Raw genomic sequence first — 22567 nt, forward strand, 5'->3', positions numbered from 1 at the left:
CCGGTGTCCGCGGGCGCTGCAGCTTTGGCAGGGACGCTCCGAACCCGGCCGGTGCAGCCCCTCGCAAAGATCTGGCCGGCAGCGCTGAGCCCCCGGGTTTGCTCGCGGGCGGCCCACGCCGCTCCAGGGCCGGCAGCGGCCGCCCCGCGGTGCCCGGCGAGGGAGCCGCGCGTTCCGCCCGGAGCGCCCGCAACCGGAGCGCCCGCCACGGCCCGGCCCGGCCGCCCGCGCTCAAGATGGCGGCGCAGGGCGGGCGGGGGCGCGGCGGGGCGGGGCGGCGGGAGCCATGTTGGGGCTGCGGGAGGAGCCGCCACCACCCCCGGCAGCGGCGGCGGCGGCGGGGCAGGGGGCGGCCATCGCCGGCGCGAGCGGGGGCGGCGCCGAGCCCATCGCCGTGCGCCCGGGCCGGGCGGCGGCCGCCGAGGCACCATGGCAGCGGCGGAGGAGCCGGTGGCCGCCCCGAGCCGCTCCTGCTGCCGCCGCCGTCGGGAGCCGCCGCCGCCGCTACTGCTGGTGCTGCTACCGCTCCTGCTGCTCCCTTTGTTCCCCTCCGGGCTGGGGGCCACCGCACCGCCGCCGCCGGCAGGCTGGGGGCCGGCAGCCCGCTGGGGCTGCCCCGCCGCCGTGCCGTGCCGGGCGGCGGCCGTGCCCCCGGGGCTGCCCCCGGCGCCACGCCGCCGGTCCCTGCCGCGCTGCGCGCCCCGCGCCGCCCAGCCGCGCCCGCTGCCCTGGGTCCCGGCGCCGGCCCCGGGGCGGCGGGGCCGGCGCGCAGCACCGAACCGCCACCCGCTGTTCCCCCAGTACAACTACCAGGCGGAGGTGGCGGAGAACCAGCCGGCGGGGACGGCGGTGGTGGCGGTGACGGCCCAGGACCCCGACGGGGGCGAGGCGGGGAGGCTGGTGTACTCCATGGACGCGCTGATGAACAGCCGCTCGCGGGATCTGTTCAGCATCGACCCGCGGGCCGGGCTCATCTCCACCACTCAGGCCCTGGACCGCGAGAGCATGGACCTGCACTACTTCCGAGTGACGGCCACTGACCACGGGACACCGCGGCTGTCCGCCACCACCATGGTGGCCATCACTGTGGCTGACCGCAACGACCACGACCCCGTCTTCGAGCAGGGCGAGTACCGGGAGACCATCCGGGAGAACGTTGAGGAGGGATACCCCATTCTGCAGCTGCGGGCCACCGACGTCGACTCCCTGCCCAATGCCAACATCCGTTACCGCTTCGTTAATGAACGGGCTGCCCACAACATCTTTGAGATTGATCCCCGTTCCGGCCTCATCACCACCAGCGGGCCGGTGGACAGGGAGAAGATGGAGAAGTACTCGCTGGTGGTGGAAGCCAACGACCAGGGCAGGGAGCCAGGGCCCCGCTCTGCCACTGTCAAGGTCTACATCACGGTCCTTGATGAGAATGACAACATCCCTCAGTTCAGTGAGAAGCGCTACATTGTCCAAGTAAGGGAGGACATACGGCCCCACACCGAGATCCTGCGTGTCACCGCCACAGACCTGGACAAGGACAACAATGCCCTGGTGCACTACAACATCATCAGTGGGAACAGTCGGGGCCAGTTCTCCATTGACAGTGTCACTGGGGAAATACAGGTGGTGGCCCCCCTGGATTTTGAGGTGGAGCGGGAATACGCCCTGAGGATCCGGGCTCAGGATGCGGGGCGTCCTCCTCTTTCTAACAACACTGGCATGGCGAGCATCCAGGTGGTGGACATCAATGACCATGCCCCCATTTTTGTCAGCACCCCTTTTCAAATCTCCGTCCTGGAGAATGCTCCCCTTGGCCACTCTGTCATCCACATCCAGGCCGTGGATGCAGACTACGGCGAGAACTCGCGCCTGGAGTACAAACTGACAGGGGTGTCGGCTGACACACCCTTTGTGGTGAACAGTGCCACGGGGTGGATCACAGTCAGTGGGCCCTTGGACCGGGAATCGGTCGAGCACTATTTTTTTGGGGTAGAGGCTCACGACCATGGCTCTCCGTCTTTATCCGCCTCGGCCAGCGTCACCATCACTGTCATGGATGTCAACGACAACCGCCCCGAGTTCACCCAGAAGGAATACTTCATCCGCCTGAACGAGGATGCGGCTGTGGGCACCAGCGTCCTCAGCGTCACGGCAGTGGACCGGGACGTGAACAGTGCCATCACATACCAGATCACAGGGGGCAACACACGGAACCGCTTCTCCATCAGCACACAGGGTGGACTGGGGCTCATCACCCTGTCTCTGCCACTGGACTACAAGCAGGAGAGGCGCTATGTGCTCACGGTGACAGCCTCTGATCGCACCCTGCGTGACAACTGCCACGTTCACATCAACATCACCGATGCCAACACGCACCGGCCTGTGTTCCAGAGTGCCCACTACTCCGTGAGCATCAACGAGGATCGGCCTGTGGGCAGCACCGTGGTGGTGATCAGTGCCACGGACGATGATGTGGGGGAGAACGCCCGCATCACGTACTACCTGGAAGACAATGTCCCTCAGTTTCGTATTGATCCAGACTCTGGGGCCATCACTCTCCAGGCGGAACTGGACTATGAGGACCAGGTCACCTATACGTTGGCTATCACTGCCAAGGACAATGGGATCCCCCAGAAAGCAGACACCACATATGTTGAAATCATGGTGAATGACGTTAATGACAATGCCCCCCAGTTTGTCAGCCCTCATTACCAGGGCGTGATCTCTGAGGATGCACCTCCCTTCACCAGCGTGCTCCAGATCTCTGCCACCGACCGGGATGCCCACACCAACGGGCGAGTGCAGTACACCTTCCAGAACGGGGAGGACGGGGATGGAGACTTCACCATAGAGCCCACCTCGGGGATCATTCGCACCGTGCGCAGGCTGGACCGCGAGAGCGTTCCTGTCTACGAACTGACTGCCTACGCTGTGGACAGGGGCATCCCCCCTCAGCGAACTCCTGTCCATATCCAGGTCACCATTCAGGATGTGAATGACAATGCTCCTGTCTTTCCTGCTGAGGAGTTTGAGGTCCTGGTTAAGGAGAACAGCATTGTAGGCTCTGTGGTGGCCCAAATCACAGCTGTTGACCCAGATGAGGGACCCAATGCCCAGATCATGTACCAAATTGTGGAGGGCAACATCCCTGAGATATTCCAGATGGACATCTTTTCTGGGGAGCTCACAGCCTTGATAGACTTGGATTATGAGACAAAATCCGAATATGTGATTGTAGTGCAGGCCACCTCTGCCCCTCTGGTCAGCAGAGCTACGGTCCACATCAAACTCCTTGACCAGAATGACAACAGCCCTGTTCTGAAGAACTTCCAAATCCTGTTCAATAACTACGTGTCCAATAAATCCAACACCTTCCCCTCAGGGGTCATAGGGAAGGTCCCAGCATATGACCCAGATGCATCTGACCACCTCTTCTACTCCTTTGAGCGGGGAAATGAACTGCACTTGTTGATTGTAAATCAGTCGAGTGGGGAGCTGAGGCTGAGCCGTAAGCTGGACAACAACCGTCCGCTTGTGGCCTCCATGCTGGTGACTGTCACAGGTAGGGAATGAAAATGGTTTAATCTTTGGTACAGTATCTTGGGGGGGGCTCTGCGAGGTCCCTCTGGGACAGCCCATTGTGCACTGGGGGTGGGAACTGGTAACAAGGTTTGGATTGGGAGTCCATTCCAGACAGAGAGTACTACTGGAGTGGTGCGAGGGGTGGCATGGGAGGCAGGCTGCTGAGCAATGCTCTGTAAAGGGGCCAAGGCTGGAAATGGTCTGCAAGAACAAAGCATCGTTACTGAACTGTGAGATCACTTCTGGCTGCTAATGAAGCACCTCTGGAGGTGTTGTAGCCAGCCAGACTGTGTTGTGTGCCATGGGGTGCTGGCCCAGGAAAGAGGCAGTTCCCAGGATGGCCAGGCTGCTGGCCCAGGGGCTGGTACACTGCTTTGCTCCCAAGCCCAGGTGGCCCTTCTCTCTGCTGGGACTGAGTGCTTCCCTGGCTCTGACCAGGAGGGAGGGATTGAGCTCAGTGCAGAAGGAGCCCTCTTAAACACCCATCTGCCAGCAGCAAACAGTTCAGTCTGCACTCTGGCTGTGGCACCTGCCAACACTTGCTTTGCAGGGTGGCTTCTAAAGCCTAGTACCACCTTTCTGCAGCCAGCTCAGTGTTCAGGGGACAGCTGTGACAAACCTGAGTGCAGTGCCTGGAACTCTTGCATAGTTTCTTGTTGGAGTATCCAAATACTGGTGCTAGCTGTAGCTAGGGGTGGCTTTGTGGGGTGTTGGGTGCCCTCTAGCCCAGCTGAGGACAGAACAAAGATGGACCATGGGGCTTGCCTGTGAGCAAGCAGGGTTTGGACCTGGAGGTCCCAGAGCCTGAGCTTTGCCTTCACCACTAGCCTTTCTTAGCATGATCTGAAATGGAGGCATCTGTCCATTGCTGAACCGTGGAGTGGCTGCGGGAGGAGGGCAAGAGCCCTCTCTGGAGGGGCCAAGCACTGAATTGCCAGGAGTGCCTGAGGAGCCGTACTCTAAATTGTGATGCTCCCCTGACCATCGGCTACCAGCTGCCTTCCCTTTTAGCTCTCTCAGTCTGTCTTATTCTGCGAGAGGAGGATTTCTTTCAAAAGATGGAGCGAGGGCTTTAACAGGAGACCTGTTCAAGGCAATCCTGCATGAGCAGCACCAGCCTGGCAGTGGGCTGGGGCTCTGTGGGGGTAATTGTAGCCGCAGGGCTGGCCGGCAGCGGCTGCAGGCGAACTCATGCCCCTTGCTGGAGGTGGGGGTGGTTTTGACCTTTCCAGCTTCTGCCCCAGTATGTTTATGCAAGCCCTGCCTCCTCACACACTTAACCCTGCACAAAGGCAGGAGACAATCACATCCTGAAGTCCTGTATGAGCCGCCTCGTGGCAAGGGGGCCCTTGCAATTAGAATGTCGTCATCTTCCAGCGGGAAGGGAGAATGGGAGAGGTGTGCTCGAGGAGGGGAGAAGATGGAAGGGGAAGAGCTGTTCTAGCGAGGGAAGTGAGGTGCTGGGAAATGAGCCTTTTGTTGGCTTTTATATTGGCTGTGGAGGTGGAAGTCTAATTTGGCTTTTCAGTCTTTGTTGTTGGAAGCCCCCCGCCCAGCTGGCATCTCCGCCGCCCCGTGCTGTCGCTGTGTGCAGAGCAGGGTGGGTGTGCAGAGCTGGCAGCCAGGACATTCAGCCCCGGCTGCATTGTCTGCCCCAGACACTGTGCCTGACACAGCACCTTCCTGCTGCTGGGAGACAGCAGTAGCAGCTATGTGGGTGCCCCAAGGCTCAGCATCCTAGGAGGAAGTGGCTTCCCTGCTTTTATGGTGAATTTGAGGGAGGCTGAATCCCCCTAAAACACAGGGCAAGGGGCCATTTTGACTGCCTGTGATCTGTGTGTATTCTTAACTCAGCCCCTTGTAGGAGGCAGAAGACTTGGGCCATCACAAACCAGTGCCTCTCCAGCAGGGCTGATAGCCTCAAAACTGACCTCAGCTTCTCACAGGCGTGTGGACACTTCTGCCTGCTAAAATCTGCTCTTGGCTGCTGAGGATGCAGGACAGTGGGATGGAGGGGCTGTCCATGGCCAGCAGCACTCTGAAATCAGGGCAGTGGGAGAGGCTGACATGTTGACTTCAAACCATTTCAGACTGGTTTCTCTGGGCTTGGTGGTAAGTGTGGAGCCTCAGGTGCAGGAGAATGGCGTTCATCTTCTGTGCTGGGTGATAGGAGCCTGATATACTTTTAAGATCTCTTAACTGGTAAAATATTATCAAAATGTTGAGAGGTCTGGCAAAGCCCTTCAGCAGCAGTGAGGAATGTTCACTGTTCCGATACCCTTCTGTTTTCCTGGCTCTTCTGTCTGGAAGTGTTTTACTGTTCCTCACCTGCAAACATGAATGTCACCCTGTCTGTCCCCAGAGCACCCTTGGGTGCACCTCTGGGGTGGCCATTGCAGTCAGGATAGTGGTTTTTGCTCTCTTGGACACTGTTGCTGCCACTCAGCAGAAGAGGACATGGAGCTCTTCTTTAGCTTCTTTGCTTTTGAAGCTGCTAATTGTCAGTCTTGGAATTGCAAACACAACGGCTCAATGCTGTCCAGCACAAGGGTTAGAGCCCCTTGTCCCTTTTTCTTGCTCCATTCCCTGTAGCTGTGTTTCTAGGACTCCTCACTCTGCTGCATGAATATTCACCAGGCACCAGCTCTCCAGCCACAGGATTTAATCAGAAAGGCTGAGCATTCGTGATTAAAATGCCTCCCATGGGGGGTCAGTGCCTCCAGCCAGCTTTGGGCTTTCTTTTGGTAGCTTTATTTTTTTTTCTTTCCCCATTTGCTGTGGGTCATTCTCTTAACCATCTGCTTCCCTCTGCTTGGAGGGGGGAGGCAGCCTTGGGTGTGATGCTGAGGTGGGACAGTGTTAGAGGGAGCTTACTGAGGAGGGCTGTGGGGCCAGGCCTGGCTCCACATTGCTGTGGGGAACTGGGAAAGGGATGCTTGGCTGTCCTGCCTTGGGATGGGTGATGCCAAAGGCATCAGGTACTCTCCAACTCACTTTCTTCCCCAGGCACAGAGTCCTTGCTCCTGTGAGGCTTTACTGGCCTCCAGCCTGCCTCAGGATGCCCTCAGCATTGTGTGAGCCAAGGCTTAATAACAGCCATAAATCAGGCAGATATCTGCTGGGCTCTGAGCAGCCCCTGGGGAGAGCAAGAGCTGTCCCCAGGCCTTGTGGCTGCTTCTGGGTGAGCTGGGAGCTGGAGAGGAGAGGAGAGGAGAGGGGAGGGAGCTCATGCTTACCTTGACCAGAGAGCCAACAGAGAGGAGGGGACAAAGGGAGAGAGCGGGGGGAGGGAGCTGGGTCGTGACCCAGCTGTGTGGACAAGGGATCTGGTGTCAAAGTGATGCCATCCTGGGGTACTGCCTCACCAGGTGGTTCCTCAGGGGGAGCTGCCAGGCTGGTGGTGGCTTGGGGAGCATCTTATGCCAAGTGTGACTTGTGGCTTCCCTCACACTCCTGCCTCCCAGCGCCTGGGTGGTCTCAGTACCCCATGAGCCTCTTGCAGAGAGAATGTGCCTTGGGGAATGGAGGTGGTGATGCCAGTTCCTTGCCCTGAGCCCAGACAGATCTGGGTACCCTGCCATGTCCAACCAGATGCTGAATGGAGCTATTTTGTTGCTGCTGCTCATGCTGCCCTCTGTGCCAGAGTGGGCAGGGTGTCACGCCTGCGAGGTGCTTTCTCACCTTGCTTCCATATGGGGTGCGAGCAGTTTGACTTCAGAGAGAAGCAACCCCCCTTTCCTGCAGGAGATTAGCTCCTGGGTGACTGCACTGGCATGCTGCTCCCCCAGCCTGGAGCCAGCCTTATCTCCAGAGCACCAGTCCCTGTGTGCAGGCTGCTGCTTGCACAGGAATTTGCGGGGTCACTAGAAAGCTTTCACCTTCTGAAGAGTAGAGAGAGGTGAAAGAAAGAGAGATGTTTCAATTTGTAAATCCTCCTGCACTGCAAACTTCAAACTGAGGGAAATCAAAAGGCTTTGCAGCACAGCAGCCATGGGAAGAGAGGAACAGTAAAGGCAGCTTTGTATGTGAGGCTGGGGCATGGATGAGGGACGAGCAGCTGGCATGTGCACACCTGATCCTTGTCAGGGATGGGGCTGACTGGGGTGCCAGGAATCCTGCTGCTCCTCCTTGCACTGGGTTGGAGGAGGTGAAGCACATAGGGAGGTTACAGCAAGGCTTGGCATCCAGGATTAGTCATGGGGTTCACTGTTGAGGTGTGCTGATGTAACTGTTGTGTTGGTATGATGATGGAGAGCCAGTTTTCCAAGGACATGTGGGGGTTTGAGGCTCTCAGGTGCATGTAGGGTGGGAGATGGGAAAAACAGGTGGCAGCTGTGTGCTGCTAATGCCCATGGGGCACCAGCGTTTGGGTGCTGGCAATGGGCTGGAAGATGAATTGCTTCATTTCAAGAGCAGTGAGGTTCTTGATAAGCCCCATCAAACATTTCTGGGGCCACCAAGGTTGGCAGAGTCTTGCCTTGCCATGCTGAGGTCTGGGTCTGCCTGCTGGAGCCTGTGTTGGAGCCCAGAAGGAGGGGAGCAGGTGATAGGAGGCATTCTCCTGGGCATCAGCAGACAGGCTTCTCCCAGCTGCTTATCCCAGCCAAAGCTGCTGTCAGAGGTGTCTGGGGTATCCTGGGGTATCAGGATCCACTGGGTCTCTGGGAGCTTGGTAGGTGGGGTGGGGCAGGGGCCCGTGATCACAGGTCTGCCAGGATGGAAGCTGCACCACTGCCCGTTTGGGCTGTGCTGTGGTGCTCCTGCAGCACTGCTGCTGGCCAAGGTGCTGAGACGGTGCTCCAAGTGTCCCTGCACACTCCGAGTGTCCCTGCGCACTCCCCTGCTCCTGCCTGGGAGATTGCTCATGTGGTGCGCGATCCCAAAGGGAAGGAGTTTGTTTCCAAGATTAAAGAGAATTAAACAAACCAGAGATGGGCTGAGAGAGGAAGAGATGCAGAGCAGATGGTGAGAAGGGGGGAAGCAGGGAGACCAGCACAAAAGCTTGGGAGAGCCTGGAGGAGAGAGGAAGGAAATGGCAGGGGAAGAGCACAGGAAAAAACAGCATAGACAGGGCACAGCAGGGAAGCAAAACACCCCAGGCCCTGGCATCAGCTCCTGTGTTTGCCAATCCTCCTGCTGGGACTTCCTTCTGTTCCTGAGCACCTTTGTTCCTGAGAGCTCAGTTTGCTGCCGAGATCCGGGAGAATCTGAGAAAACCTCAGAGAAACCTCTGAGAAAACCTCAGAGTTCTTTCAGTGGAGAGCCTGATGGGGGGAAGAAGGTGCAGCTACACCGGCCGCTCCCCCTCCATCCCAGGTGGCCCCCTACTAGCTCCTGGGGCTGTGGCTCCAAGCTTCCTTACCAAGGAGTCAAACACTGGGGTGCAGGGCTCTGCCCTGGGCTGGGAGGGAGGAGACCTCCAAGCAGCAGGCAGAGACCTGCAGCGTGCTCCTGTTCCCTCCCACAGATGGGATCCACAGCGTGACAGCTCAGTGTGTCCTGCGCGTGATCATCATCACGGAGGACATGCTGGCCAACAGCATCACCGTGCGCCTGGAGAACATGTGGCAGGAGCGGTTCCTCTCCCCGCTGCTCTCCACCTTTCTGGAAGGAGTGGCCACCGTGCTTGCGACGCCCAAGGAGGACATCTTCATCTTCAACATCCAGAACGACACGGACGTGGGTGGCGTGGTACTCAACGTCAGCTTCTCAGCGCTGGCCCCGTGGGGCGGGCGCTACTTCAGCTCAGAGGAGCTGCAGGAGCAGCTGTACATGAAGCGCATGGTACTGACAGGCACCTCCATGCTGGAGGTGCTGCCCTTCGACGACAACGTGTGCCTGCGGGAGCCCTGCCAGAACTACATGAAGTGCATCTCCGTGCTCAAGTTTGACAGCTCGGCCCCCTTCATCGCCTCCCGCTCCACCCTCTTCCGGCCCATCCACCCCATCGCCGGCCTGCGCTGCCGCTGCCCCCAGGGCTTCACCGGGGACTACTGTGAGACAGAGATCAACCTGTGCTACTCCAACCCCTGCCTGAACGGGGGCGTCTGCACCCGCAGGGAGGGGGGGTACACCTGCGTCTGCCGCCAGCACTTCAGCGGTGAGTGTGGGGCTGGGGCCCTGGGGGAGGGCTGGGAGCGTCCCTTGGCACTGCTGTCACTGCTCTTCCTACCAGGGCAGTGGGTGTCACAGCCTCTCTGTGCCTGCAGAGGTCCAGCTCTGCTCCCAGCTCTGTGTTTCCATGGTGCTGCATGTGCAGGGCTGAGGTTGCCATAGAAATCTGTCTTGTAGGGAGTTGGCATGGAGGACTCTTGGGGACCCTGGCCATCACTTTCCACCCTTGTCACAGAGCAGGAGGACTAAGCTAGACTAGGCTAGGCTGGGGCACAGGAGCTTCTTGGCTGTGCCACGCGTGCTAGGAGGTTGATGGGCTCTGGGACCATTGGAGTCCATCTGTGGTTTCAGCCTGTGCCAGTCTTCAGCTGGTCTGGCAGAGGTGTGGAGCCACACTGGCCCCATGTGCAGTGGTTGAGCTGCAACCCACCCAGAACAGAAGGGGAGGCTGGGCCTAGGTGCTCCACCAGGCAGGATCTGATCCAGCCAGATCTGGTCCCAGCTGGGGGGGCTGGCAGGGGAGTTCACAGTCCAGCCACAGTCTGGTTGCCACAAGTTCCCAACAGACTGTGGAGAACTGGCAACTGGGGGATGAGGGGAGGTGGCCTCTGGCTACTGAGGAGGGATCCCCTGCCTTGCTCTCACTGTCAGGAGGGAGCATGGCAGCAGATGGCTGCCTGGAGCTCTTCTGTAGGTGGCTCCTGGTGAGATAAGCAGAGTCAGTGGTAATTAACCTCCGGCATTTGAAGCGTGAACAGCCATTAGCAGAAGGGTTAATGAGCTCATTTGCCTGTCACTTCATGCTGTCTCCTCATCCTCCTTATGTATCACAGAGCAAGTAATGGGAGCAGGGCCTGGGCGTAGGACTTCAGCTGAGTGGTTCCCTGGGTTCAGTGGGAGTAGCACAGGAAGAGAGGCTGACAGACGCCCTGCACTGCAGTGTTGAGCTGGCATGGGGCATCCCTGTTGCCCATGCCAGCAAGGTGCCAGGGTATTTGTTGTTCTCCATGTGGTTCCCACTTGCACACAGTGTTTGGAAGCTCCCAGTGCCATGGATGATACTTCTATAGCTATTGACAGGAGCTCAGTGGCACTGGGCTGTCCCCACGCCTCAGAGACAAGACTGAGATGCCTGTCCCAGGTTTGTGTGGTGGCAGGGCCCAAGGAGGCACTATCAGCATTACCAGGACTTCCCTGGCTTGCTTCTCCATTCTTAGGACTGTGCAGCCCAGCTGTGGCCAGTGCCCTCTTGTTGCATTCCCATGCTGTACTGGATCCAAAGTTGTCCCTTCAGCTGGACATCACATCCAGCCCAGTGGCTCGTGCTGGGCTGGCAGTGCTTGCTAGCTCACTGGCTCCTGTGGGGAACACCTGGGTAACACTTGGGGTATCCTATCCTTCACTGGCCCTCAGCTGCTCCACAGACCTTTTCCCCTCAGCTGCCCTGTCCTGAATCCAGGCTGAAGTCTGCAGTCCCAAGGCAAGGAGCACGTGGGTGGCTGCTCTGCATGGTCCCAGCCTGTGGCCTTGCTCCTGCAGGCGAGAACTGCGAAGTGGACAGCCGTGCGGGGCGGTGCGTGCCCGGCGTGTGCCGCAACGGCGGCACCTGCACCGACAGTGCCGACGGCGGCTTCCGCTGCCAGTGCCCGGCGGGCGGCTTCGAGGCGCCCTTCTGCGAGGTGTCCACGCGCTCCTTCCCACCACGATCCTTCATCATGTTCCGGGGCCTGCGCCAGCGCTTCCACCTCACCCTTGCCCTCTCGTGAGTTCTCTCTCTCCTCCACTGCACACCAGCATCCTCGGTTCACCTGGTCCTGCTCTGGTGGCTCTTGTGCACGGCACGCTGGGCCAATCCAGGGGCTGCCTGATGCTCTCCATACCTCTGTGTCACTGGCTTGCTCCCCCATGGGGCTGCCCTGGCACCTTTGGCCAAAGGGCTCTGAATCTGCACTGGCATCAGCTCCTGCCTTCCTGCAGTGCTGCTGCCCTTTGCTGCTGCCAGCTCTCTGCCTCCATGCCAGGCCCCCATGCTCAGGTCTTAGTGTCCCTGTGCTGGGATGCTGGTGCATGCCACAGGAGAGAAGGGGTCTCCACGTGCTCCTTGCACACACCCTGCCCTCCTTCTTCCTACCCTGCCCCAGGTTCAGCACTGTGGAGCCCGGTGGCCTCCTGCTCTACAATGGGCGTTTGAATGAGAGGCATGACTTCCTGGCAGTGGAGATCATCCAGGGGCAGGTCCAGCTGAAATACTCCACAGGTACACTTGGCCCTGCCTCTTGTGGGATTTGTGTCATGGGAGCTGTGAGAAGGCCTGTGCTGAGTGGGAAGAGTGTTGTCCTGGATGGAACCTGTGCTAAGGGAAGCACGGTTAGGAGGTGTTGGTGAGCATCAGTGGATAGCACAGGAGATGAGTTGTGTGTATCAGGACTTTCCCTGGGCTTAGGAGGGCAGTTTGTGAGCACAAACCAGGACAAACCTTTTTGGTGTCTCTGCTGCTGTTCTGTCATGTTGTGTCACGGTGAGCTTCACAAGTCCATCAGCAGCACAGGGGGTTTGGTGCCTTAGGAAGGGTGGGAACATCTGAAGGTTGTCTGGCTTCCCTGAGCCTGCCATCATCCCTGTCTCCTCAGGAGAATCCAGCACGGTAGTGAGCCCCTACCTGCCGGGGGGTGTGAGTGATGGGCAGTGGCACACGCTGCAGCTCCGCTACTACAACAAGGTACGTGAGCCCCAGCTGTCCCCAGCACTCATGGCTCTCTCTCCCCACGAGTGAGCAGCTCTGGCTCTCCTGTTCTCTGCCTCTGTCCCATGGCAGGGGCTCTGGAGAGAAGGTAGAGGAGGTTGTCAGCCCTTAGGGATGGATGCAATGAAGTAGACAGCTGGGTGCAGGGACAGATTGACACTCAGGATGTCACTTGGAGGCTGCAGGGATGTGCTGCATGCAGTGTCCTTGCCCATGTCCCTCTCTGGTGCTGCTTGCTGGGCTCAGCTGGAGGTTTCCCTTCTGCATTGCTCACACCTCCAGTAGCTCAGCTGAGCCTGGGCTGCTCAGGACTTTACTTGCTGTTGTGTGAACCCTTGGGTGCTTGGGTCTGGGGCCTGTGTGCTGCTGACATCCTTCATTTGCTTTCAGCCCAAGGTCAGCACCCTGGGGGTGGTGCAGGGCCCCTCCAAGGACAAGGTGGCCATCTTGACAATAGATGAATGTGATGCTTCAGTGGCCCTGCAGTTTGGCAGCGAGATTGGAAACTACTCCTGCGCTGCAGAAGGTGTGCAGACCAGCTCGAAAAAGTGAGTTCCTTGGAACTGCTGTGGTGGGGAGAGGTGGTCCCCTGTGGAGCCAGGCCTTCACATCCAGGACCTTGGCTGTGTGTGCCTGTCCCTCAGGAGGTCTGCTTCCCAGCCTGTGCACTGGAGAGCTGGCTGGGCCAGTGTGAGGTCACTGTACCTCTTAAAGCCCTGGGTGTCTGATCCTGCAGGTCCCTGGACCTCACAGGTCCCTTGCTCCTTGGAGGGGTCCCCAACCTGCCAGAAAACTTCCCCATCACTCACCGGGACTTTGTGGGATGCATGAGAGACCTCTTCATCGACAGCAAACGCATCGACCTGGCCTCCTACATTGCCAACAACGGAACTGCTGCAGGTACCAGTGCCTCTGCTCCTGCCAGCCCTCCCAGGGAATGGATTCTGCTTCTCACACAGCAATGCTGCTGGGCTGTAGCAGCATCGTGGCACCATAGCTGAAGTTGAGCAGATTCTCACTGGAGAACAAGGCCTTCAGGTCTCCCTAAATGATCCAATGCCCACCTCAGCTAACATTCTGAGAATGTCCCCTGTTCCCAAGTGCAGAGCCTGTTGAGCTGGCTGACCTGGGAGATGCTAGATCAGTCCAGCTCTGCACTATCTTTGTTCTGGCATAAAGAGCACCAACAGCCTTAACCCTTATCCCTGAGCAGGCAGGGTCTGGGTGGAGGCACTGAGCAGCAGGGCTTTCCATGTGGGCTGGGGGGAGGTGGTGAACTGGTTGAGGCTGATGCAGATGGGTTTGATACCTCCAGGCTGTCATGCCAAGCACACGTTCTGCGACTCCAGCCCCTGCAAGAACGGCGGCACCTGCTCTGTCAGCTGGGGGACCTACTCCTGCCTCTGTCCTGTTGGCTTTGGGGGCAAGGACTGTCGCCATGGTGAGTGCAGGGGCACTGCTGGGCATGGGCAGGGTGGGGTGCAAGGCTGTGCTGGGGTTGCTGTGGAGGCAGAGTAATGGATTCATGTGACATGAACTAACTCTGCTGTCCCTGCATCTAACTATGCTGTCCCTGCTCCCTGTGAAGTGCCCTTCCCTTCTCCTCACCTCCACTTTCCTTTCCAGCCATGCACCATGCCCACTATTTTCAGGGCAACAGTGTCCTGACCTGGGACTTCAAGGCAGATGTGAAGATCTCAGTGCCATGGTACCTGGGGCTGGCGTTTCGGACACGCCAGCAGGATGGGGTGCTTCTGCAGGCCCACGCAGGCCAGTACACCACCCTGCTCTGCCAGGTATGGCCACAGCCTCAGCCACAGCACCATGGGCCAGCCTCTGCTGCTGTCTGCCCCAGAAGAGCACGGGGACCTTGTTCTCCCTGCTGGCTCCGTCCCAAGCAGAGGGTGGTTGAGGGGAGAGGTATTTAGCAGGGATGGATTTCTCTCCCCATGCTTTGATGGAGGGTAGGCTGGAAGCAGCCAGGGTTGATGGGGTCTTTGCTCACTGGTGGCATTGCTGTTCCCTTTCTGCAGCTGGTTGGGGGCCTGCTCTCCTTCATGGTGAGCAGGGGGTCAGGGCGCAGCACCAGCCTGCTCCTGGACCAGCTGCAGCTCAGTGATGGGAAGTGGCATGACCTCCAGCTGGAGCTGCGGGATGTCCACAGCGGGCGAGACTCACGCTACGTCATCACCCTCACCCTGGACTTTGGGCTCTACCAGGTAGGTGCTGCTTAAGACCCTGGCACCAGGACAGGAGTTGTGGGAGATGCTTGGCAAGCACAGGCAGAGCTGTGCCTCTGCATCCCCTGAGAGGGCTAGGCCAGGGCTGGTGCCCATTGCCTCATGTTGCTCCCTTCTGCAGGACACGGTGGTTGTGGGAAATGAACTGCATGGCCTGAAGGTGAAACACCTGCATGTGGGGGGAGTCCTGGGCTCTGGCGAGGTGCAGAATGGGCTGAGGGGCTGCATACAGGTGAGTCCATTGCTCTGAGCCTTCCCTTTTCAGCGGGTCAGAGCTCTCTGTGGAGAGTTGGAAACACGAGTCTGGCAACTGCTGCCAGCATCAATCCTGCTGCTGTCACTGTCCCTCTGGGCATTCAAGGCTCTGAGGTGCCATGGGGTAGCATTAAATAGGGAGGATGGTGAGTGGCTGCTGCTGGGAGTCTGTGGAAGGCAGGAGAGCTGGAGCCTCGTGTGTCTGCCCTGGCTTCACAGTGAGTTTGTCACCTGCACTGCAGGGTGTGCGACTGGGTGACAGCGTCACCGGGATCGTGCTGCCCAAGCCCAACCATGCCCTGAGGGTGGAGGCTGGCTGCAGTGTCCCAAGCCCCTGCGACTCCAACCCCTGCCCAGCCAACAGTGTCTGCAAGGATGAGTGGCAGAGCTACTCCTGTGTCTGCCAGCCAGGTAGGACCTGCAGCACCCTGCAACTCCTCTGCTCTTTTTGCCTGCTTATCTTATCCTAACCCCCTGTGACTCCCTCCTGGCCCATGACTGCTCTCCTGTCCATGCCTTGGGCAAGTCACATCCCTGTCAGACACTCGTCTGTTTTTCTGGTGGGCAGAATCCCTCCTGAGCTCCCTGAATTCACTCCTTGGTACTCCAGCACCTCTCAGGCAGGAGGTATTTGCTTTACATGGTGGTGTCTGTCCACACCTCAGGGTACTACGGAGGGGACTGTGTGGATGTGTGTCACCTCAACCCCTGCAAGAACAAGTCGGTGTGTCGCCGCAAGCCGGGCTCGCGCCTGGGCTACGTCTGCGAGTGCAGTGGGAACTTCTTTGGGCAGTACTGCGAGCACAGGTGAGATACAGGGCAGGACCATGGCCTTTGGGCCTGGCTCCATGCTGGCCTCTCATCCTGGATGTGTAACCAGGGGCTTCTCAGTGCCACCTTTCTCCTTGGAGCTGCTGACTGGTGGCAGAACAAGGCCTGGGGAATTTGGTTGTTGTAATATCAAAGATATTTCTCTCCCTAGGATAGACCAGCAGTGTCCAAAGGGTTGGTGGGGAAACCCCACCTGTGGGCCCTGTAACTGTGATGTGAACAAAGGCTTTGACCCTGACTGCAATAAAACCAACGGGCAGTGCCACTGCAAGGTGAGGGGCAGCTGTGCCAATGGGGACCTGGACCATGGCTTCCCTGAAACCCTGCTTGTTCTTGATGCTATTCCTTGTCCTGCCACAAAGGCCTGGCAGTTGCCCAGGTGCTGCTTTGTGTGCCCATATCTGGGCTGGATCCCTGCTCACCTCCTCTGTACAGCTTTCCTGGACCAGCATGGTGGTGATAGGGGCAGTGGGGTGCTTGAAAATCAGGAATGCCTTGACCTTCTCTGGCTCCAGGGGTTCCTCAGCCACCCTCGGCTTCTGTCCTATTGGGGCACTCTGGTGACTGTCCCCATCTCCTCGCAGGACTTCCACTACCGCCCCAGAGGCAGTGACACGTGCCTGCCCTGTGACTGCTACCCCGTGGGCTCCACCTCGCGCTCCTGTGACAGGGAGAGCGGCCGCTGCCACTGCCGGCCCGGGGTCATTGGCCGCCAGTGCAACAGCTGTGACAGCCCCTTCGCTGAGGTGACGCCCAGTGGCTGCGAGGGTGAGTGTGGGCACGGCAGTGTGGGCAGCTGCTCCCACGGGGCTTGGTGTCAGTGGCGTGGCCCTGTGACCTGTGTGTCTCCACAGTGCTCTACGACGGCTGCCCCAAAAGCCTGAAGGCAGGTGTGTGGTGGCCCCAGACCAAGTTTGGCTTCTCAGCTGCAGTGCTGTGTCCCAAAGGCTCCTTGGGTGAGTGGGGACGTGATGGAGAGGGGAGGGGGCAGCCTGGCTGTCCTGTAGCAGCTCTGGCAATGTCACTCTGTTTTTGCACTACCCCGGTCTCATTCAGCTGGGCTTGAAGTTTGGGAGAAGGACGTTGGAAGAGAAAATGTCACAGCCTGGGGAAGAGCAGAGAGCAGAGGGTGCTGGCCATAGGACTGGGGTTGGGTAAAAGCTTTGGGGTATAAGACCCATCACCCAGCCATGAGGCTGTGCTGTTCCCTCAGTCTTGGTGCCTGTCTTCTTCCTGCTGCTTTTTTTGGGGATCCAGCCCAGACTTGAGGCTGAGGTCAGGCCTGGCACAGCACTTTCAGTGCCTTGCTGTGGCTCCACCAGCCCCATCCCCGTGTGCCCTGCAAGGGAAGCAGGGCACAGTGTGCTGTCAGGTGAATGTTGGGTAGGAGTCAGCATCCTGAGCTGGACGAGGCAAAGCTGTCCTCAGTGACAGAAAAGGTGTCAGCAGGGTGTCTGGGAGTGTAGGGCAGTGCAAGCCCCAGGGGACAATACAAGCCCTGTCCTTCCCCAGCCGTTCGCCCCCGGAGGAGGCAGGTTTGGCTCCTAACTGTTGTCGCTTCTCTCCCCGGTTCTCTCGCCCTCCGTGCACAGGCTTGAGGGGTGCAGGTAAGGTTGTTCCCATCTCCTTCCCCCTGTGCTCTAAGGGCTGCACCACACAGCTTTCCCTCCCTGCTCCCTGCCTGACACCCTGCACACCCCTGCACTTTCCCCGCTGCTTCTGGAGCTGCCAAGGGTCTTCCCAATGCTTTGCCTGGTCTCACCTCTCCTACATAGCATTCCTTGCTCCAGCTCACTTACGAGCACAAGCCCAGCTGCAGCTGCATGCAGCCCTTGCCACCCTCTGTGCCTAGCCTGCAGTGTTGGCTTTGCCAGGTCTGTGCTCTGCTCCCTGGCTGGGATGGATGCTGGCTCTCCTGGATGACACTCGCTTGCTTAGGCTGGGTGGGGAAGGAGCTGGTCGTGAGCAGTGGGTGGTGAGGCCAGGATGGAATGGCTGTGGGGTGGAAGGAGAAACTACTTGAGTGAGAAGTGGTAGGACGGGAGCAGAAACTGATGGGCAGGCACAGCACAGGGTCCTGTTCCTTCTGCCTGGCTGGCAGGGGAAGGCACAGGGACCTGGGGGTCAATTCTGCCCAGATCTGCATCTGAGTCAGTCTCTGTTCTGTGCAAGGGGATGCCATCAGTATGGAGACTTCTTGTTCTTCCTGCTCCCTGCTGCAATGGCACTGGTCCCTTGCTTCTGCAGCTGGGAGAAGGGTGGCTGGGAGGACTGCTAGGAGCTGGAGCTGGTGGAGGGGGTACACTTGTCCCTGGGGCTTTTCTGAACAACTGGAGTCTGCTCTAAGCTTCCTCTCCCTGCCCTCCCCTGCTACTCTTTCCCAGCCATGGGCACCTGGGTGGGCTCCTGTGCCCTGATGCTGTCCCCAGGAGGACCTGCTCCACAGTCCTGCTGGCTACACTGGGGTTGCCTGGTTTCTCTTTCTCAAAGTGTTTGTGGTGACACCCCCAGCTGAGAACACTTTTCTCTGTGTTGGCTTTAGCAGCATTTTTGGTGGTGGTTAATATCTCATCCCATTTAGTTTTGGAAATTCCCTTGCTGTACACAAATGCTTGGGCTTCAGCCAGGGACTGAGGGCTGCCACTGGATACTGACCCCACACTGCTGGATCCTCCACGCTGGGGTGCACCATCCCACTCCTCCATCCCTCTTGGCTGAAGGGGCTCATCTCAGGGGCTGGTTTTCCAGCCCAACAGCAGGGCTGTTGTGCTCCTGGGTTGGCTTTGCCCTGTAGAGAGAGTAGGACCTCAGCAGGCATTGCAGGCTGTCAGCGGGGGGATGCCTAGAGCTGCTTGGGCTTCCATAACTTGGGGTCAGATGTGCCTAAGGACACAGTCATGTCCCCTTGGGCTTTTCCAGCCTGTGTCCTGCCAAGTCAGTCCTTTTTGCAATCCTGTGTGATGGCATCTGGCATGATGCAGCCCCAAAGCACACATGGGCAGCAAGCTCCTGGAGGAAGGGGATGGCAGCAGCTTGCTGAGGTTTCACAAACCAAGAGTAGAATGGTTTGCACTGGTGCAAAGGAGGATGATGGCCCTGGGTTGTTACAGGCCCTCCCCATTACTTGTCAGTGCCACTCTTTGGGATTAGCTGGTGCAGAAGATCAGCCATGTCTCCTGTACTGAATTTCCAACAAGCCCTTCCTCCTTGTTTTAGGTGCAGCCATCAGACACTGTGATGAGGAGAAGGGCTGGCTGGAGCCAGATCTCTTCAACTGCACTTCACCTGCCTTCAAGGAGCTGTCCGTGCTGGTAATCCTCTCAGCTCTGCAGCCCTGACAGAGCAGGAGCCCTCTGAACAAGGGCTCACAGTCAGAATTCAAAGCACTCAGCTCTCCAGGGGTGCCTGGGGTATGAGAACGCCTTGCCACAGTGCTCAGTCCCTTTCTCTTCTCACCTCCTTTCCCCAAGTCCCTCCAGTGGGAGCAGTGGTCTGAGCTTAAGTTCATATGGCTTCATTTAATTTGTGTCCCCCTCAGAAATTATTTGTCTTGCCAGAGTATTTGAGGGGAAAATAAGGGCTGAGTGCTTTGAAGCTGGTGGGATGTCTGCTCCATGAGACTGCTGTAGCCCCCTGATTTTGTCAGGGACAAATCCCTTTGAAATATCCAGGCAAGTGTATTCGACACTTACGTGTCATCTAGGCTGAATGTCATCATGTCATCTAGGCTGAATTGAAACTGAAGCCAGGAGAGTTTCCAGGGAATTCTTTCCAGGGCCTTGCCCTGTCATTTCATCTCCTTGGCCTGTGTCGTGTATGGCCCTGGGTTAGCCAGGCCAGTGCAGGCCCTGTGTGTTGCTGGAGGCTGGTTTTCTGCCAGATTTCTCCCTGTTCTAGAGACCACCACTGTGAGTGTCCATGGCTTCTGCTGTGGCTTCAGAAATAATCTCTGTGTCCAGCAGGGCCTGCAGCATCCCAGTTTCCTGGTGCAGAACCTGCTGAATTGTTTAACCCTCTCTTTTCTCCCTGCTGACAGCTAGAGGGCTTGGAGAGGAACAAGACTGAGCTCAACACAATTGAAGCCAAGAAGCTGGCCCACCGCCTGCGGGCCGTGACAGACCACATGGAGCACTACTTTGGCAACGACGTGCACATTGCCTTCCGCCTGCTGTCCCGCCTCATGGCCTTCGAGAGCCGGCAGCGCGGCTTCGGCCTCACAGCCACACAGGACGCCCACTTCAACGAGGTCAGTCCTGCCCCAGATCACAGTGGCTTCTGTTGCTGCTTCTCTGAGCAGCCACCCTGTGTTTCTGAGGGGATTGAGGATGTGGTGGGACCCTGTCAGGAGCACTGGGCTCCTCGGTTCACACCAGCAGTGTGGGAAGCAAGAGCTCTGTGGTCAGGGCTGGAGCAGAGTGGTTGAGGAGAGGCAGAGAGCTGGGTTTTCTCAGCCTGGGAAGGCAAAGGGAGGTCTTACGGCTGCTGGCAGGTCCTTCATGGCAAAGGTGCAGGAAAGGTGTCTCTGTAGGGCACTGATGAGAATTGAGGGAGGTGGAGGCCCATCATAGTAGGAAGTACCTCTCTTCCCAGAGCCCTTGTGCAGAAAGCACAGTGCTGCAGTCTGGGGGTGGTCAGGAGAGGCCCAAAGGCCACGCTCACCCTCTGTCCTCGCATCTCTCCCATTCAGAACCTGCTGCGTGCAGGCAGCTCTGTGCTGGCCCCTGAGAACCGGGAGCACTGGGCCATGCTGCCCCACGGGGAGCACGGCAGCGCCAGCCTCATGGAGCAGCTGCGGGACTACTCGGGCACGCTGGCCAGCAACATGAAACTCACCTACCTCAACCCCGTCGGTGTCGTCACCCCCAACATCAGTGAGTAGGAGCTGGCTGGGGTGGTGCAGGGACACTCCTCCATCACGCCTTGTTCCCTTCTCATCTCACTGCACCTCAGGGAGTGTGCTGGTAATGTCCTTGATGGCTCTCTCTAACATGAGGAGGCATTTGTGAGAGATGTTCTTATCCCATCCCTGCCTCGACTAGCTGACCTCCAAGAGCTAGCAGAGCCAGGAGTGTGCTGCCTGCTCACAGTTACTTTCCAGTTTCTAGTGAAAAAGCCGCTGGCCTTGGTGGCAGGAGTAGTCTGCCCTATGGCAGAGCAAGGACCTGGGCTGGGAAGAAGCACTGATTTAGTGTCATGCCCGAATAGAGGTCATAGCCCCAACTCAGCCTGTGGCTTGTGTGGTCCCTTGGCCACGGACTTGAATCCTGGGGTGCTCTGGAGCACAGTTGCTCTCCATGTGTCCATCCTGGGGCTGCCTTTCACTGCCCTGCTCCTCCGCAGTGCTGAGCATTGATCGCATGGAGAATCACTCCCACGTCCGCCGGCGCTACCCTCGCTACCACAGCAGCCTCTTCCGGGGCCAGCCTGCCTGGGACCCCCACACGCACGTGGTGCTGCCACTGTCGGTGCTGAGCCCTCCCAAAGCCGAAGGTGAGCACGGGAACATTACTCAAGGAACAGCATGGGTGGGTACAGCTGGCAGGAAAGATGTAGAATCATAAGAAGGTTTGGGTTGGAATGACCTTTAAAAGCCATTTAGTTTGCATGTATCCTACTGAGACATGTCTGTCAGAGGTCCGAGAGCCAACCTTGAGATCCTGAGCTTTACACGTATTCACCACATCCCAAAGGCTCCTGATGGCCTTGCAAATTGTCTTCAGAGCAGCACGCGCTGGCATGTGTGTGTGTTTTTGTGTGTGTGTGTTTGTGTGTGTGTGTGTGTGTGTGTGTGTGTGTGTTTTTGTATGTTGTCTGTATGGTTTTGTGTGTGTGTGTTCTCACCACCCCTTTGTGTGCCCCAGCTGTGCCCACAGCAGTGCCCACACTGGCTGGGGCTGAAGGGAACTACACTGTGGAGAACTCCTCCCCGAGGCAGGCGCTGCCAGAGCCTGAGCCCACGCTCACTGTGGTCATCCTCATCATGTACCGCACCCTCGGGGGGCTGCTGCCTGCGCGCTACCAAGTGGATCGCCGCAGCGTCAGGTACGTCCTCCTGCCCTGTGCCTCCACAAGCACCAGGGAGAGGGGCTGGCTGGACTCTGTTCTGTTCCCTCTGGCAGTTGCCAAATCTGTCTGCAGTGGCAAGGGTTTGATTCCCAGCCTTGGTGCTGCTCTGTGCCATGTTTCCCAGCCCCATGCTGTATTCTGAGCAGAGCTTTTCCTTCTGAGATGTCAGAGCAGGACACCTGAGAAGTCTCTGGGGGTCTGTTGCTGCCACACAGTGATAGTGATGGTAGAGCTCTGTTGCTCCTTGCAGGCTCCCCAAGAATCCTGTGATGAACTCCCCCATTGTGAGTGTGTCTGTATTCAGCAATCACACCTTCCTGCAAGGACCCCTGGACACCCCTCTTGTGCTGGAATTTTACCTGCTGGAGACAGCCAACAGGAGCAAACCTCTCTGTGTCCAGTGGAACCACTCCAACCTGTGAGTTGAGCATGACTGGGCCACTCTCTCTGAGCTGCTTTCCCCACACACCTCCTCATTCCCCAAGTTTCCCTGAGCAGCATTGGGATGTGGGGGTTTCCACCCTCTCCCATGGGATTTGTTTCTTTTGGGAGGGCACAGCAGGGTCAAAATTATTTAGTTTGGAAAAGACCATTAAGATCATTGAGTCCGACCATTAACCCAGCACTCCAAGTTCACCACTAACCCATTTCCCTCAGTGTCACATCCACACTCTGGCTCCCGTATTTCCACTTTAGGAGAGCAGTTGTATCTGCTGGCAGATGAGCCTTGTTAGTCACCCCT

At 58.2% G+C, this 22567-nt stretch overlaps 1 protein-coding gene across 6 annotated transcripts in view; it reads left to right on the plus strand.

The window, feature by feature from the left end:
* Positions 1 to 404: 404 nt before the first annotated feature.
* The window catches only part of CELSR3 (cadherin EGF LAG seven-pass G-type receptor 3), a 31389-nt gene continuing 9226 nt past the window's right edge, over positions 405 to 22567 (plus strand). For 5 of the 6 annotated variants that reach the window (XR_009487873.1, XR_009487875.1, XR_009487874.1 and 2 more), the window contains exons 1-23: positions 405 to 3556; positions 9044 to 9676; positions 11230 to 11452; positions 11832 to 11947; positions 12321 to 12409; positions 12824 to 12981; positions 13170 to 13333; positions 13749 to 13874; positions 14060 to 14229; positions 14467 to 14652; positions 14795 to 14905; positions 15171 to 15339; positions 15594 to 15735; positions 15911 to 16031; positions 16344 to 16527; positions 16614 to 16715; positions 17352 to 17366; positions 18976 to 19070; positions 19796 to 20005; positions 20447 to 20630; positions 21100 to 21249; positions 21621 to 21801; positions 22076 to 22243. Coding sequence is in view for 3 of the 6 variants with exons in the window: in XM_059856492.1 (XP_059712475.1) it covers positions 430 to 3556; positions 9044 to 9676; positions 11230 to 11452; positions 11832 to 11947; positions 12321 to 12409; positions 12824 to 12981; positions 13170 to 13333; positions 13749 to 13874; positions 14060 to 14229; positions 14467 to 14652; positions 14795 to 14905; positions 15171 to 15339; positions 15594 to 15735; positions 15911 to 16031; positions 16344 to 16527; positions 16614 to 16715; positions 17352 to 17366; positions 18976 to 19070; positions 19796 to 20005; positions 20447 to 20630; positions 21100 to 21249; positions 21621 to 21801; positions 22076 to 22243 (6824 nt within the window). In the remaining 3 variants the exon portion in view is untranslated. The remainder of the gene's footprint in view (positions 3557 to 9043; positions 9677 to 11229; positions 11453 to 11831; positions 11948 to 12320; positions 12410 to 12823; positions 12982 to 13169; positions 13334 to 13748; positions 13875 to 14059; positions 14230 to 14466; positions 14653 to 14794; positions 14906 to 15170; positions 15340 to 15593; positions 15736 to 15910; positions 16032 to 16343; positions 16528 to 16613; positions 16716 to 17351; positions 17367 to 18975; positions 19071 to 19795; positions 20006 to 20446; positions 20631 to 21099; positions 21250 to 21620; positions 21802 to 22075; positions 22244 to 22567) is intronic. The other variant, XM_059856493.1, reaches the window with a different exon arrangement.

This window comes from Haemorhous mexicanus, chromosome 11 (assembly GCF_027477595.1).
Source record: "Haemorhous mexicanus isolate bHaeMex1 chromosome 11, bHaeMex1.pri, whole genome shotgun sequence".
Classification (NCBI taxonomy): domain Eukaryota; kingdom Metazoa; phylum Chordata; class Aves; order Passeriformes; family Fringillidae; genus Haemorhous; species Haemorhous mexicanus.